The sequence below is a fragment of the Carassius auratus genome, unplaced genomic scaffold, assembly GCF_003368295.1.
Source record: "Carassius auratus strain Wakin unplaced genomic scaffold, ASM336829v1 scaf_tig00017499, whole genome shotgun sequence".
Taxonomy (NCBI): Eukaryota; Metazoa; Chordata; class Actinopteri; order Cypriniformes; family Cyprinidae; genus Carassius; species Carassius auratus.
Window position 1 is genome coordinate 261,216 of NW_020524791.1, and position 17,131 is coordinate 278,346.

At 36.7% G+C, this 17,131-nt stretch overlaps 1 protein-coding gene across 1 annotated transcript; it reads right to left on the minus strand.

Annotated features, from left to right (window-relative positions):
- Nucleotides 1-1,390: 1,390 nt before the first annotated feature.
- LOC113075715 (uncharacterized) lies at nt 1,391-5,906 on the minus strand. Its single transcript, XM_026248407.1, has 6 exons — nt 5,833-5,906; nt 4,955-5,002; nt 4,598-4,870; nt 4,055-4,087; nt 3,690-3,743; nt 1,391-1,575 (listed from the first exon to the last, which is right to left on the minus strand). The coding sequence occupies exons 1-6, from the start codon at nt 5,858-5,860 to the stop codon at nt 1,409-1,411; spliced, it is 603 nt and encodes a 200-aa protein (XP_026104192.1). The 5' UTR covers nt 5,861-5,906; the 3' UTR covers nt 1,391-1,408.
- Nucleotides 5,907-17,131: the final 11,225 nt, after the last annotated feature.

Genomic DNA, 17,131 nt, shown 5'->3' on the forward strand with positions numbered 1-17,131 from the left:
ACATCTTAATGATTGAAAATTACTTATTTTTAAACGTAAAGACTGAATTTCTAGTTCGGTGGTGTACCCTGTGATTCTATAGTCTGCATTTATTTTAAACAGACAAATAATCAGCAATTAACTTGTACTTAGCCTACACTTTAAAAAAGGTATTATGACAATAAAGGATATTTTAGCAACCATTTGAAGCCATATATTTCAGTTTCAGACCCTGCAGCAGCAGGCCCCTCATCATGGCCAGGTGAAAGCAGTGACAGTGAGGTGGATGTGACAGTGAGACAAGGTGAGCTTTTAGCGGAATTGCCTGTTTTAACACTTAGTAATTAGTAATTAAGTGTTAAGAGGAAATAAGCAAAATGGGTACATTGTTATTGTACACATTTAAACTTTAAAGGGGCAGTTCACCCAAAAATGAAAATTCTGTCATCATTTACTCTCCCTCAAGTTGTTCCAAACCTGTATGGTTTCCTTTCTCCTGCTAAACACAAAAGAAGATAATTTAAAGAAGGTTGGCAATTAAACAGTTGCTGGTCCTCATTGACTTCCATAGTATTTTTTTTCCTACTATGGAAGTCAATGGGGTCCATCAGTCGTTTGGTTACCGACTTTCTTCAAAATATCCCTCCCATTGGTATCACTATGGTATTTGGTAAGGGGGCCCAGCAAGATGGTTTGTACCCAGGGCCCAAAATTTGGTGCTACGCCCCTGGTCACATAAGGAAAATACACAAATTGCTGGATTTGTTTTATGTGTGTTGTAGTCAAATATTAAGCATTTATGGCAATGCAAAACAATTGATCAAATTTAATGACAAATGAGGATCTAGTAGTACAGTACCATAGTACTTTTAACATTCATCACATCAATAGGGTTTTCATCACAGATCAGAAGTTGTTTACAGTACAATGATCTGATGCATAGTTTAAGAAAGACAAGAAATACAAAATCTCAAGGCCACTGTGCTCACATATTGTACTCCATTAATTTAGTGCAACATGAATGAGCACATAGAAAAAAAAAACATAATTTGGAATAAAAACATTCAAATGTTTTCACAGTAGATTCGATTGTTTGGTCCTTAAAGTTCAGTTTGTTTGTAAACCTCAAAACAGAATGGCACTTGCATCTAGAGCTGCCGTGATCGAGCTGCCAAAACTGACTTTTAAATAAAAACATTGGTTAACCAACACACAATTCAGGACAGTTACATTAAGATTATCAGCAGCAAATTATTTGGCATCATCTTTATCCAGAACACATTTTAAATTAAGTGACATGGTTCGTCTAAATGATGAACCAAAAGTGCGAGTTTGCAAGAGCTTCCAGTAGACTGTATAAGAACAAATTTCCAAAAAGTCTGAGAAAAGTGCTTTTTTTTTTTTTTTTTTTTTTTTTTTTTGTAGTGAGTCATCTCTTGGTCTGGTCTAAAACAATAATTTCATTCCAGTGTAGAGTAGTGCGTTCGATGTCAAAAAAAGGCACCAATTCTTTGGCAGGAAAAAGGAAAAAAAAAAAGACCATGATCAGCAGGTTTAGGAACGTGTTGAAGGAGATCCTCTCAGCTCCACTGGAGACTGAAATAAACACAGGTAGGGGAAAAAAACATTTTTGCATGAATTACTGCATCACATTTCAGCTTATATATGCATATATTCACTTGATTTGACTGCAAACACATGTCCTGTGAATATGGGTGCTGTTCTCCTTGATATCTACATGTAAAAACTGCAGTTGCTTAATACTTGTAAGTTACTTGTACTCTAGCCTTATTATTGCTTATTGATACTGAATTAATAAACACTGTATTTAGGCTTTAGAATCCAGCACAGCACCGAAACCGCTCTAAGTTTTAAATGATATCTATCTGTCGATCGACTCGGGCGATTCTGTGGTTCTTCTACTTCTCGATCTATCAGCAGCGTTTGATACTATTAGTCACTGTATTCTTATTTCCCGTTAAGAACACCGTATCAGTCTGCAGGGAAATTATGTAAAATGGTGTACGTCTTATTTGACTAACCATTCTTTTTCGGTTAACTTTGATCATTTCACTTCTTCCACAACGCATCTTGCTTGCGGAGTTCTGCATGGATCCATTTTAGCTCTAATCTAATTCTCTTTACATATGATTCCTTTATGTGATATCCTTTGCAAAACATGGGATATCATTTTATTGTTACACTGATGACACACAAAATATATATGCCAATTAACAAAAGGAAATGCAAAATCTCAAAAAATCCTGACGTCCTGTCTTAAAGGTCTCACGAAGTTGATGTCCTTATATTTTCTGCATCTTGTTACCAAAACGTGACGTGTAAGCTCTCCTGATCACAGATTGGCCGGAGAGAATCATCACTACCTGCATCACTGAATTTACACAGACATCGCAGAAACGCTAGATTTAGATCAGCACAGCCAGTGAAGGATCGAACACAATGGTTTTGAACGAGCACACCTTTTATTAACAACCAAAACGTGGCTGTTTCGTGGTCTGTTGAGGAAGTACAGACATTCTGTTGATCGCTGTTGATTGTGGAGTGGATCCAGTGAGAGCTTGATGGGGCAACGCGGAACGAAAAAGTTTTTTAGCAGTAGGCCTAGTAGAGGCGGCGCAACTATAACCAGAGATAATCTTACTATAGTGAGATTAGAGGGTCTGTATTAGTACTGGAGAAAGCATAACGCTAACTTGGATCACTTGTCCTTTCATAACCAATCACATTACAGCCTTGATGTCATTAAATTTCAGTCAGAGTTGTATGACACTCATGACTGAATGAGAAGTGCTGAGCTGAATCCCACCTGTCACAAAACGTTAGTGACTTCTCTTATAAAACAGCATTTTTTTTTGTGGTAAACGCTAAATAGTTCAATCCAAAAAAGTATTGTTTAGTGTAAAATCTGTTGAAGACTGGCTCATTTAATGAATCGCTAGCCTGTCTTCTAAAAAGCTGTTTATTCAGCATAGTGACATAGGGCTGAAACGGATTCTATGTTCAGGAAGCACACCATAGCGCGTGATACATTTTGAATTTAGTTGATGCGAAGAGTAAAGATGTCCATAAACGGCAGAGAATGTCTAAAGTTTGGTATCATTACATTCTTAAAGAAGAGCACAATGTGCAATGTGTCTACTGCCAAGTAGACTTGGCATTCCACAGCAGTACGACTTCAGTGATTCAGCATCTGAACCGAAAACATCCACTACTTCCTGTTTCACCAAGCGTCCCTGAAACAAGGTAACGTAGCCTAAACCTTTACATTGATGTTTGCTGATTTTAATCCTATACTGTATTTGTAGCGATGTCATGATGCAGTTTGACTAGATATGATGTTTAGCTTTGATGGTTTTTAAGTAGTAAACATATGTTCAGTTGCAAGAGAGTATAGCCTAAAAAAAAAGAACCCCCCATGCACCCTCGTTTTTCTCACGCACCAGTCAGACCAATTGCGGCAATGCATCACATATGCTTAAACTTTTATGTAGCCACGCAACAATTTCAGCATGCATTGTTGCATCACTGTATACACCGGGACGTGATATGACGCAATTTTTTTTTTTTCAAATGGATGCTTCACCTAAAATACACCGGGATGCAAGCCAAATGCATGTTGATGTGTTATTTTCTCTGTTTACCTTGTCAAAGATGTGAGAGAGGGAGACACACATGATTTCTGCTCTCACCTTTGATCTCTGACGGGACGGGATCAGGTTTATCCTCTCCGTCTGTCAGCTTGTCTGAAAATATTTTAAATGCATGCTCTCGTAATCAAGCACAAAGACAAGGTCATTAAGTCTTATAGCAGTAAACCTTTCCTTAATGCATATAATTTCAGGAATCATTTGAATGATGCCCTTTACTTTAGCACTAGTAGTGATGACTGAAATAAATTAGTAAAATAATTTACTCAAAAATCAGCAACATCAAAAATCATCTTTGCACGAATTACTCCAAATATCTGTTTATTTTTCAATGTGAGAATTTTTTTAATTTACTATTATTATTTTGTGTATTTAGCTCAAGAATTGGTCCTTCTTAAATTACTTACTGTTCTTTTCTGGTGGTTCCTCTGTTTTACACACTGTGGAAAATTTGAGAGTAACAATTATTTATTCAGTAGGATAATTTAATTAACTTTTAAATTACCTTAAAGGAATAGTTCACCCCCAAAAAATCTAATTCCAAAAAATATTTAATCCCAGTCAGGCTATTCAAATTACTGGTTCTCATGTCATGTGACAGTTTAAAAAATGTGACCAGGAGTGTGAAAGCAACAGCAGAGAGCAAGATTGTCAGTCAGTGTTGACTTTCTCTTCTTCACACAGAGCTGTCATATGACTTCAGGCAAATGAAAATTCATCTCACTTGTTACATGGACTATTTTATGATATTTTTCCCATACTGGTATTTAAAAAAAAAACATGCATCTGCTTTTACTTTATAGAAAAGCTGTTTAAGCACATCCTGATTTTCCTTTTCGGTCTCAAAAGAAATAAAAAAGACTTTATTGGAATGGAATGGGGATAAATGATCAAGTTAAATTGAGTGAACCAATTCTTTAAAACATTCCTTAGATCAAATATGACCTTACCAGGCTTTAAATCCATTTTTTCATAGATTGGCTGTTTCCTCTGACCATATATTCTAAGTTCGAACTTTTTGTCCTCTTGTAAACATTCTGGCACGACCACAGAACAATGTCCTTCATTAAATAAACTAGAGACTTCTTGTTCTTTATTATAAATTACTCTTGATTGATCTTGCACATGAACTTCAATGCGGTCGTTTTTTGAAATCTCAGGTAATTCAGCACAAGACAGAGAACACCGGCAATTGCTGGACCTCTTCTGTAGAGGAGGAGAACCTGGGGATATTAAAAATTCTATATTAATGTTTTTTTAATAAAATCCTCCTGACATTAAAAACATTGTAGAATTCTAGTACTCACTTGAAAATCTACATATCGTCATCACCATAAAAACCACGATTAGTCCACCTGATGTGAAACACAAAATATCTGAATATATGGTAGCTTGGTACTTTTTACATAAATGCTTTTTATTATTTACATTTCCTGTTTGCGTAAACAATTTGCAAAGTTAAAATGCACCAAATGCATGACATTTTTGAATATCAAAATAATATAATAAAATCCTGATATATGCACATCATTATAATGACCAAGCATAACTGTGACTGACCCTGATTGTCAGCAATCAGCCAGTATTTTTATATATGGAAAACAACAGAACTATGTATTTGGGGGAAAAAAACAACCCCAAATAAAAATAACAAGTATTTATAAGGAAACTTTTAAGCTTTTACAGCAGTCTCTTCAGATTCAATATAGTTTTAATTACAGCAGTAGAACACATTTTCTTTACTGAATATTATGCGTATAAGTACTTTTGTAATGCCAAATATACAAAAGCAAACATCTGGTTGTTTATTAAATAATAAAATAAACTTTAAATAAATGAATTCCTGTTAAACCTCAGATGAAAGTTCACTGAAACTTTCAGAAAGTAAATTGAAAGCTTAAATAGACACAATTTTTTTTTTTTGTCTCCAACTAACGCTAATGGTCTCACTGGCCGTAATTATAAACCAATTTCTAAAACAATAATTATATAAACAGTCCTACTGATAAAACATGACAATTTGCTGACTCATTGGCTATTGGCTAACAGTTTAGCATCATTAGCAAACTGACTAACATTATACGTTTTTGGTTAGTTCAGTTTTAGACATTTAGTAATAAACAGATTGCATATAGGACACAGACATACAAGATGGATATATATATATATATGAAGAGGGACTTACGTGTTTTAAGTTTAACAAATAACGTCATGTTAAAAAGTAGGAAGTTGAACGCCAGCAAAGTAAACCACCTTCCGTCTTACCGTGTCCGAAACCGCTCCCTATCCACTATACAGTGCACTATCTTCTTCTTCTTCTTCTTCTTTGGGTTTTAACGGCAGCTTGCATCCTTGACGTTGCATTACTGCCATCTTCTGGTTCTAGTTATTTCCCATATACTTTAGTCATCATATTCTTGCAAGTAGTCCTGTTTTAGTCAGAAAACGAATCAAGTATTTCACTCCTACTGCAGTCCATTATACTCGTTACTCCATGTCCTGTTAGTCCTATTTTTTCCCATGTCTTTTATCATATCTACCCTCTGTAATCCATATTTTGAACAATTAATAAGCACATGTACAGTCTCTGGTATTTGGCACTGATCACAAAACCCAGTAGGATGTTTCCCCATTATATGAAGAGTGCTATTTAATTTATTATGCCCTATTCTTAATCTGGTTACAATAGTCTCTTCTCTTCTGTTTCCTACCTTACTTTCCACAGTACCAACTCTTTTTTTTTTTTTTTTAATTGAGTATAAATGTCTTCCTTTTTGTTCTTGATCCCACCTTTGTTGCCATTCTTTAATAACTTTTTCCCACACTATACTCTTTCCTTCTGATCTTGAAAGGCTGATAACTGCTTCTATACTCTTTTTGAAGTGCTTTCTTAGCTATTTTGTCTACCTTTTCATTTCCTACAATACCCATATGTGCTGGTACCCACATAAATATAACATCATCTCCCTTATTTTTAATTCTTAAATAGGCAGACATAATATCATAAAAAATCTCCTGATGATTCTTTGCCATACCGGTCTTGAGGCTCTGCAATACAGGGACAGAGTCGCTGCAAATTACAGTTCTGTTTGACTTCGTGTATTCTATCCATTCTAATGCCATCAAAATGGCAAACATCTCAACAGCATATACACTTAAGTGATCTGATGTTCTTTTGCTCATCTCACTCTTCTGGCTTGGAATTACAATTGCAGCACCTGTAACGCCTGTTATTGGGTCTTTAGATCCATCTGTAAAAACGTGCTTAAAATTTACGTATTTTTGGTTCACATGTCTATAAAATTCACTCACCAAATCAACTTGATGATTTACTATTTTGGACTGTAATACCTCCAAATCCACTTTTGGAGTATCATACTTCCACATAGGGATACTGGGCCATACCACAGTTTTACAAAACTCCTTTCCATATACTCCCAGATCACGTGCAGCATCATCTCCTGTCCAACCAAAACTAAATTTGTTCCCCTTTCCCAATTGTCTTGCAACACTCTTTTTGTTGGGTGGCTATCTATTTGTCCCCTCAAACTAATCCAGTAATTTACCATCAGCTGCTTCCATCTTAAGCTCTAAATTCCCTACATTTGTCCACTACTTTTACCCAAAATTCATTCTGATTTCGAGTGTACAACCGATGTACAATCACTGAAACACTATTTCCCACAATCCAATGCGGAGTAGCGTAGAGCTGGAAGCGAGCATAGACTTATAAATAACTAGACGATCATTGGCCGCTCTGAGCCGTTGCTGCGATCATAGACAGTAAAAGGCTGCGATAAGTCAACGCGTCCGCCATATTAGTGAGAGCAAGACTGCCTTAAAAATACATGGAAGTAAACGGGGAGCTGCGTTTTTTTTTTTTTTTTTCTGAATAAAAACACGATAACGCTCACATTTATCAACCGATATCAGGTTTGTGATCTACGTGCAGTTAAAAAAAAAAAAAAAACTTTGCCTCCAGTTATTTAGTTAGGTTTGGAAAATTATTATTAATTTTCGTAAGGAATTGTGAAAGCTCACATTTCTCACTTGTTGATTTCGTTGATTATTTTCGGTTTACAATTCTAATGTTAATTTAGTATATCTGTGACTTATGCTTGTAATTTGAATGTACATTCAATTAAATGTAGTTGTTTTGTTTTATTGCTTTCTCTGTGTTCAATCCCAACATTTTTTTTTCTTTCGTGTCTCAGGTCAAAACACAGCTCATTCCCTTTGAAATACTGGGGGAAAAATTTAAATACATCTTTAAACACGAATAATTTGCTATTACTGAGAAAATTGATTAAAACATGTACATACAAATCAAAAAGTGTCACACTTGTAGTCTGCTTTTCATTTGATAGCACTCCATAGTCTACAGATAAACTCCACAACAAATAACACATCTAACTGATGAGCCTTCATGGATCAAGTGAAAATGAAAATATTATGCACTGATACAGTGCACAGTAAAAATATAGTAAAAGTGATGTTATATTAAAAAGTATATGTAGTACAACTTGAAGTAAAGTGAATAATATGAAAAGCGAGTACAATAACATACGTGATATAATAGCACAAATTATATGTATAATATGAATAATACCATAATAAATAACAGAACAACAATAGATTAATAATAGCAAGAAGAATATGTAATATCAAGGGTGGAATCATACAAAATAGACCAAATGAAGAATAAATTAATAGTTAATTATAGAGTAAAATAAATTATTGTGAAATAAATTATTAAACATATTAAGACACATGACAGAACACAAAAAATTGTGGACATGAGTTCCAAATTGTGTTTAATGAGCTCCTTAAGTATAATATACATGTGTGTGTGTGTACACACACACACACACGCGCGCGCACACACACACACACACACACACACACACACACACACACACACACACACACACACACACACACACACACACATATATATATATATATATATATATATATATATATATATATATATATATATATATATATATATAATAAAAAATCCTCAAACACATTTTATTTCAGCTTTCAGTTCTGTCTTTCTCTGTGAATAGAGTGGTTTAGTTGTGAACACAAAACCTGACTAATAAAAATTAATTATTTACTGCTTCCCTCAAGATTTACCATTTTATTCAATAAATGAGTCAAATAATGTAAAAGACTTGACGATGCTTGACATTTTGTTCTATAATGCACATTACACACACTCATGCAGAAAACAAACATTTTAAAACAGTGGTTTGTTTTTGTTAATACATAAAAACATTTGGGTGTGAGTGTGTAAGGTTTACCTTGTACAACAAAATCTCAAAGTATAGTTTTGTTTATCACAGACCAGAATATGAGACGCTCCCCTCAAAAAACTTTATATTAATCAAAATTAATAATCATTATAAAAAAATCACAATGAGTTTATCATGATATTGCAGCTGGACTCACTAGGAGTTTGTGTTTTTCATTTCTAGGCTATTTACATCATGTAGTTTTTGTGTAAAGACACACGCAGTACATTATCAGCATTAAACAGCCTGTGCAAAGCTTTTTAAATGCAGTCTACAGTATTGTGATTGACTGAGGAAACTGGTTTTATTTAATTATTAATAACTAATAATTCCTTACATTTTATATAGCGCTTTTCTGGGCACTCAAAGCACTTTACATAGAAGGATGAATCTCCTCAAACACCACCAGTGTGAACATCCACCTCCAAATATTTGACAAAAACTACAGAAACATTTAATAAGGTAATTATATTATATATATTAAATTATATTGTTGTAAAAATTATATTTACAGAGAGAAACAGAGGGTGGGGGTGGGGGGGGGGGGATATGAGCAGGGTCTATCTGTCGATTCATTCAGGGCTGCTCTGGGTTTAGTACAAACACAACATTAGTCTAGGGAGGTACAGTCTTGTCTCTTGGAAATGCAGAGAACAGCTTTCCTTGTCCTGTTTGCAACTGGCTAAAAGGGAAGAGAAAATAATAATAAAATACATAGAATCAGTTCACAGTTTTATGAAAAGCTATGAAATCCTTAAAATTAAGTGATGATAAACTTAATCGGTAACACTTTAGAATAATGTTCCATTAGTTAATGTTAGTTAACTACTTTAGTTAACATGATCTAAGCAAGAACAATACTTCTACAGCATTTATTAATCTTAGTTGATGTTAATTTCCACATTTACTAATGCATTATTTAAATCAAAAGTTGTGCTTGTTAATATTAGTTAATGCAGTGTGCATTAGCTTGAACTAACAATGAATAACTGTATTTTCATTAACATTAACAAAGATGAATAAATACAGTAATAAATGTACTGTTCATTGTTTGTTCATGTTAATTAATGGATTAACTAACATTAATGGACCATGATTCTAAAGTGTTACCACTTAATCTTTGTAAATAAGTAACGTTAGTGATGCTCTAGAGAGTCAAAGTGCTCATTGTACATATTCTGCTCATAACACCATTTAGTTTATGATATAAAAGTAAATAAGAATTCATGTAAACTTTGAATTCTTATAAAGTCTCAGCTTTCACTGCTAACTACGTTAGCAGATATCGCTATTATAAATAGTCGGACACTTGGTAAACTGTCAACATAATGTTAAAAATGACCAAAAAACATCGAGAAATAACGGTTGAGTCTTACCTATGAAAGATAACACCCCGAGATCTGTTTTTTTTTTTTTTATTATTGTGAGACGGTTTGTAGGTATCAAATCTGTCGATGAGTCAGGTACGTTTTCTTCTGGCGCCAAGATTGCGCCGCCGTGTCCGGTCGCCGTCCAGGTCGCTCCGCTTAGATTATTTTTATTTACTTTTGCTTTCTCTTTTTACACACATTACCTCTGCACTGATCATATACGAAAAGGAAACACTTTTGGACATTGGACACCGCTTCACTGACCTGTTTCAGGACACTTTATCCTCCAACCCATCGTGGCCATCTGAGATTCTCCGGAACACCGAGATGAACAATGGCCACCTGAATAACCACCCGTGCTGGGATTCGCAACAGACTGAGGAAAAGAGCAAACAGCCCTCCTTTACCGAGCATTTTGCTCGCCAATGTCCAGTCTCTGGAGAATAAGATGGACGATCTTAAAGCCAGGATAAGTTTCCAACGGGACATTAGGGACTGTAACATCATTTGTTTGTCTGAAACGTGGCTCACGCCCTTGGTCCCGAACGCTGCTGTAACGCTGTCTGAAAACTTCTCAGTTTTACGGATGGACAGGACAGCCGAGGCCAGCAAATCCAAAGGCGGAGGAGTTTGTTTCATGATTAACAAGAAATGGTGTGACCCCAGGAATATCTCCACTCTGTCGCGCTCCTGCTCGCCTCATCTGGAACATTTATCCATTATTTGCCGCCCATTCTATCTGCCTCGGGAGTTTTCATCGATCATCATAACTGTTGTTTACATCCCTCCACAAGCAGACACTGGCTTGGCTTTGTCTGAGCTTCACGATGCGCTCAGCGGCAACATCAACAATCATCCTGACGCTGCTATTATAATTGCTGGGGACTTTAACAAAGCCAAACTCAGGCAAGTAATGCCTAATTTTTATCAACATGTATCCTGTCCAACCAGAGAACCGAATACACTGGATCATTGCTACACTCAGTTTAAAAATGCCTACAAAGCACGCTCACTACCGGCTTTCGGCAAATCGGACCATGCCGCCATTTTCCTCACACCGGAATATAAACAACGGCTCGTTCAAGATCCCCCGGTGCAGAGGGTGGTGACGCGATGGTCCGCCCAATCAGAAGCAACGTTACAGGCGGCTCTTGATGACGTAGACTGGGACATGTTTCGCGCAAGTTCATCTGACGTCAGCGAGTTCACGGATGTAGCGTTAAGCTTCGTAAACACGCTAGCCGAACAAGCTACAGATACAATAACTATAAGGACATTCTCAAATCAGAAACCATGGGTGGACAGATCAATCCGTGCAGCAGTAAACAAACGCACTGCTGCTTACAACGCCGGTCAATTATGGAACGCCGTTGGGGACAATTCCTATTATATACAACGCGTGAAATTTGGACGCATTAACACGCACAGTTTGTACGCGTAAATACGAAGTAAATGGTCGGGTGTCGCGTCAGACCGCACAACAGCCAATAGCGTTGCTCTATTTAGGATTTAATTTGTATTTGTGATGCGATGGCACGTTGCTGTATACATATATAAACATCAGACGACATTTCTTTCCGTGAGGGATGATGTGCTGTTAGGTAAGCAAATACCTATGCAAACGTCACACGTAACATTTGTTCGTGAATGAGATCGTAATTTTACGTTGCCATGTACATAGGCAAGCGTAAAACTTTAGAGTCAATGATGCATATACGTTGGTTGTGATGTCGGTGCTGTGTCATGCTGTGGCATCTCATCCCGTTTGTACTCATGCAGGTTTTTTGTCTCCGGTAACGTGGAAAAGTCGATTGCTCTCTACGATGGCTCTTAGATTTTTTTTTATTAAACTGTCAAAGAACTTTTACAGACTGCGTTCAGTTGGCATTCTCTTATAACACGGAGTATGATTTGAATATCATCATAACCAGGTATGTCCAAAACATATTACATTTACAAGATGGCTGACTTCTAGTAACTTGAAATGCTAAATGAAATAATAGAAGATAAATGCCATGCCTTACAACAACAGTGTTTTTTATGTCAAAATTATGTTAAAAGTTCTGTGTTACCATAAACTGGGGACACGAAGCCACGTTTAAAAACTGTATTAACGTTACTGTATATTTGCTTGCTGCATGGTAATTTTATACTGTCACAGAACACTTTAGCTTCAGAAACCATGTTTAAAACACATACATTTTATTGCATGGTTATTTCCTGGTTGTGGTCTCTGTCTCCCTTTCTCTCTCTCTCAAGCCAACATAAAGATTGCAAGTTTTACTACAACTAGTTATGTTTATGAATTACAGAATGCAGACAATGGCCAGAAGTGTGACATGGTCTAGAGTGCGACTACTTGGTCCAGAAACGGCCAATAGTATCCTGAATAGTCTGTCTGAATTCATGGATATTCTGGAAACATTGCCTCAACCGCAAGGTATGCTCTAAATAGTCAGATTGACTGTAATTTTAATATAATGTTTTGTGTTATAATTCATTTTATTCTTCTGTTAACTTCCCCAGGCTTACAGTGCTCCATTGGTGAGGGGTTTCTCTGGTCGACCACAATATTCCATTACACAGGAGCAGTTATGTGAAATTATTTGTTCATGGCAGTACTAAATTAAAACAAATCTTCAAAAATACACTTATTTGTGTGAACATTTTTTTTATATTCTGCAAGGTGTTTGTAAAGTTTTGACCACCATATCATGCAAAAATATATAATAAACCCCACACATTTATTCTTGTTTTTAATATTCTCTTCAAAGCAAGCTAAAAGTTTTGAAGCTAATGAGGGTGAAAGATGTTTATGGGCTGTTCATCTGCTTTCTGAGTAAGTAGAAGGGTCTCTTTAATGCCCCATAACCACGACTTCAATTGTTCCATTATACACAGCCTTGTCCACATATGTGCATATTATAATGGTTTCATTGAACAAGCATGAAAAGTTGAAACCCTTTTTATTAAAGATCTGTAAATTTGTATAGTTGAAAACATTTATCTAAAAATCCATGTTAAAACTTATATAAGACATAAGTGATGTAATAGGCTATATACACATATGTATACATATGTTAACATATGTATATAACATTCAACACTGGATACGGCCATAGCCAGGGTTTGATAATTAGTGAGGTCCACGGTGGGGTGTCAATAATTATACATAATAGTGCCAATAAATGCCATAAATCATTCAACTTTAATAAATACAATGAACAATAAAGTTAGCAAAGGCTAAATAAATACCGTGGCTATTGTTTTTTCAAAATGATTGGAGTAATCTGTGAGTGGGCCAGCATCAATCTGGTATGAGAGACTCTGGAATGCTGCTTGAAGTCGGGATGTCAGTTTGACTGGAAATAATACACATATACTGTATGTATACTGTATATGTCAGATAAAAATAATCTAATAACAACAATATATTGTAACAATCACAAATTTAACAATTATATTATAACAATAAGGCAAATACAAAAGCAGAAAACAAAGCATCAGTAGCCTATGACAATTTACAAATCTTTATTCAACATTTAAACACAGACACAATCATACAACACATAAACATTACAGAATCACAACAGCAGGCGGACCACGTAAACTGTGAGGCAGCCAGTCCAAGTCCAAGTGTAAATAGCAACAGTTGTGGATTCAGTAGACATTTAGATGCTTTTTACTTATAAATAGTGACAGATAACATTACTATTTGCTCATCAGAATTGTTGTGCATTAAACATCCTGCAATATAAATGACAGTAAATCATTATATTTATAAAACTATTAAAATCATGGCAACATATTGAGATATTAAAGACCTAGAGCCACCCCTAACCTTACCCTAAATGTAACTTTTATGAATTAAATTGAATTTTAAGTCAAATCATTTTTATTGAAAACAAATGCGTTTAATAACTGTAAAGTTATTTAAAAAAAGCACTGTCAGTGGGAATAGAACCCCGGTCTCCCTTTACACGTTACGCCACAGAAACCGCTGAATAAAGAGGTGACTTTTTCCACATATATGTGATCCAACGACCATATTTTCCCTCTGGTTAATACATTCGAGGTGTCTATTTGGACCACTGCAAATAGCCTACTTGTTGGCAGAACTAATTACACTAGGCCAGTCTACCCTGTAATTAGTTCTGCCAACAAGTAGGCTATTTGCAGTGGTCCAAATAGACACCTCGAATGTATTAGCCAGAGGGGAAATATGGTCGTTGGATCACAGAGACCACTCACTTTACCTACAGGACAAATTCCTTTAACGTTACAAAAGAATATAATGTTAATTCATGCAGTCATTGAATGTATTTAATCATTGACTCTAAATTATCACCAGTTTAACTAAAACAGAAAAATGTGTATGTCGCGCATCAAATAAGACTCAGAAATATTACACGTTCAAAAATGTCATGTTTACACGACGAAAACGTTCGTGTAGAAACACGTAACAAAAAATACACGACCAAAAATGTTGCGTTAAGGCGATACAAACGATCGTGTCTTTAAATAACATGACAAAAAACGTTCGCGTTTACACGGACCAAAAAACGCGTTCAAACTGTGCGTGTTGACGCGGTCAAAAATCACGCGTTTCGTTTATAGTATATTGGCCCCGTGCGCGTTCCATAGTATGTCTTCTGTCGGGAAACATGAGCGAGTACAAAGCATCGTGCTATGCTCTCCGGCGCGCAGTAAGAGCTGCCAAACACAGATACAGGGAACGCATAGAGTCACATTTCCAGCTAAATGACTCCCGACGCATGTGGCAAGGACTAAGGACCATCTGTGACTTTGGAAATAAATCCTCTGCAGAGGCGAGAGCAGATCCGTCGCTGGCTGACGAGCTAAACACTTTCTACGGCCGCTTTGAAAGCAATCTAAGCAGTGCGAGTCTGCCGATCAGCGCGTCAGGAAGCAGCAGTCAGAGCAGCGATCATCATGTGATCACCGTGTCGGAGGACGAGGTTCGGAGGGCACTAAAGAGAGTGAATGTCAGGAAAGCAGCTGGACCTGATGGGATTTCTGGTCGTGTTCTGCGGTCCTGCGCTGATCAGCTCGCTGGTTTGTTTACATCCATTTTTAACGAGTCTCTTGCTACATCAGTGGTTCCTGCCTCATTCAAAAAATCGGTCATCATCCCTGCGCCTAAGAACAATAAACCCTCTTGTCTGAATGACTATCGTCCAGCTGCCCTCACATCAATAGTCATGAAGGTCTTTGAGGGACTGGTTAAAAAAGTAATTTTCTCCTCCATCCCAGATACTTTGGACCCTCTTCAGTTTGTTATCGCCCAAACAGATCCACAGATGATGCCATCTCTCACATCCTGCACTCTTCTCTCACACACATTGACAGCAATAACAGGAACTATGTAAGGCTGCTATTTATTGACTATAGCTCAGCTTTTAATACTATAGTCCCCATAAAGCTAGCTTCCAAACTCATAGACCTCGGACTGAATTCTTCACTCTGCAACTGGATCCTTGATTTCCTCACCGGCAGACCTTAAGTGGTGAAACTAGGCCAGTTCACCTCCAGCTCCATCACCCTGAACGTAGGAGCCCCACAGGGCTGTGTCCTGAGTCCCCTGCTATACTCTCTCTAAACACATGACTGTGTGTCTTCGCACAGCTCCACATCCATTATCAAATTTGCTGATGACACTGTGGTTCTGGGCCTCATTCACAACAATAATGAGACCGCATACTTGGATTAGGTAGAGAAATTGACATCATGGTGCCAGGACAACTGTCTCTCTCTGAATGTGAGCAAAACTAAAGAACTGATTGTGGACTTCAGGAAGAGACAGCAGCAGCCCTATATTCCTCTTATGATCAGCGGGACACCTGTGGAGAGGGTGAGCAGCTTCAAGTACCTTGGTGTAAACATCTCGGAGGACCTCACTTGGACTACTCACATTCAAACACAGGTTAATAAAGCCAGGCAAAGACTGTACCATCTGCGACAGCTGAGGAAATTCAGGGTCTCACCAGCAATCCTGAAAACTTTCTATTCTGGGGCTATAGAAAGTGTATTGACTCAGTGTATCTCAGTGTGGTATGGGAACAGCTCCAGTCAAGACTGCAAAGCCCTGCAGAGAGTTGTGCGCTTAGCTGAGCGCATTTCAGGGTCTGCTCTCCCCTCTCTGCAGGACATCTACCTCAAACGCTGCAGAAGTAGAGCTGCAAAAATCATCAAGGACTCCACCCACCCCAGTAATCATATTTTCACTTTGCTGCCATCTGGTAAGCGCTTCCGTAGCCTGATGGCAAAAACTGAGAGACTCAGGAGGAGTTTCTTCCCCCAGGCCATCAGGCTCCTAAACTCTAAGCCAGCTTCTTAACATCTTCATGCCTCCACTTAATGTTCACTTTATCATTTTCACTTTATTCACTACCTCACATTGACACACTGACAGTGTCAACCTGTTTTGCACATTTGCTTCTTGTACATTCCTGGGTATCTTAATATTTAAGACTACAGTAAAATGCATATATGCCCATTGTACATCTTAATATTTAAGACTACAGTTTACATTCATGCACATTATTTTGCGCCCTGTATTTAATTCTACAATATACATTTTTTATATTTTATTCCTATATTTTTATTGTTTACTTTTATTTCATTCTTACATAGCTTTATTTATGTATATTTTCATCTGTGTTGTTTTCTTTAATAATTGCACTGTCCATGGAGCGGACCTGACTCACATTTTACTGCTGGTTATATATGCTATATATAATTTTGTATGTGACGAATAAAAATCTTGAATCTTGAATCTTCTGTCCTGATGTGA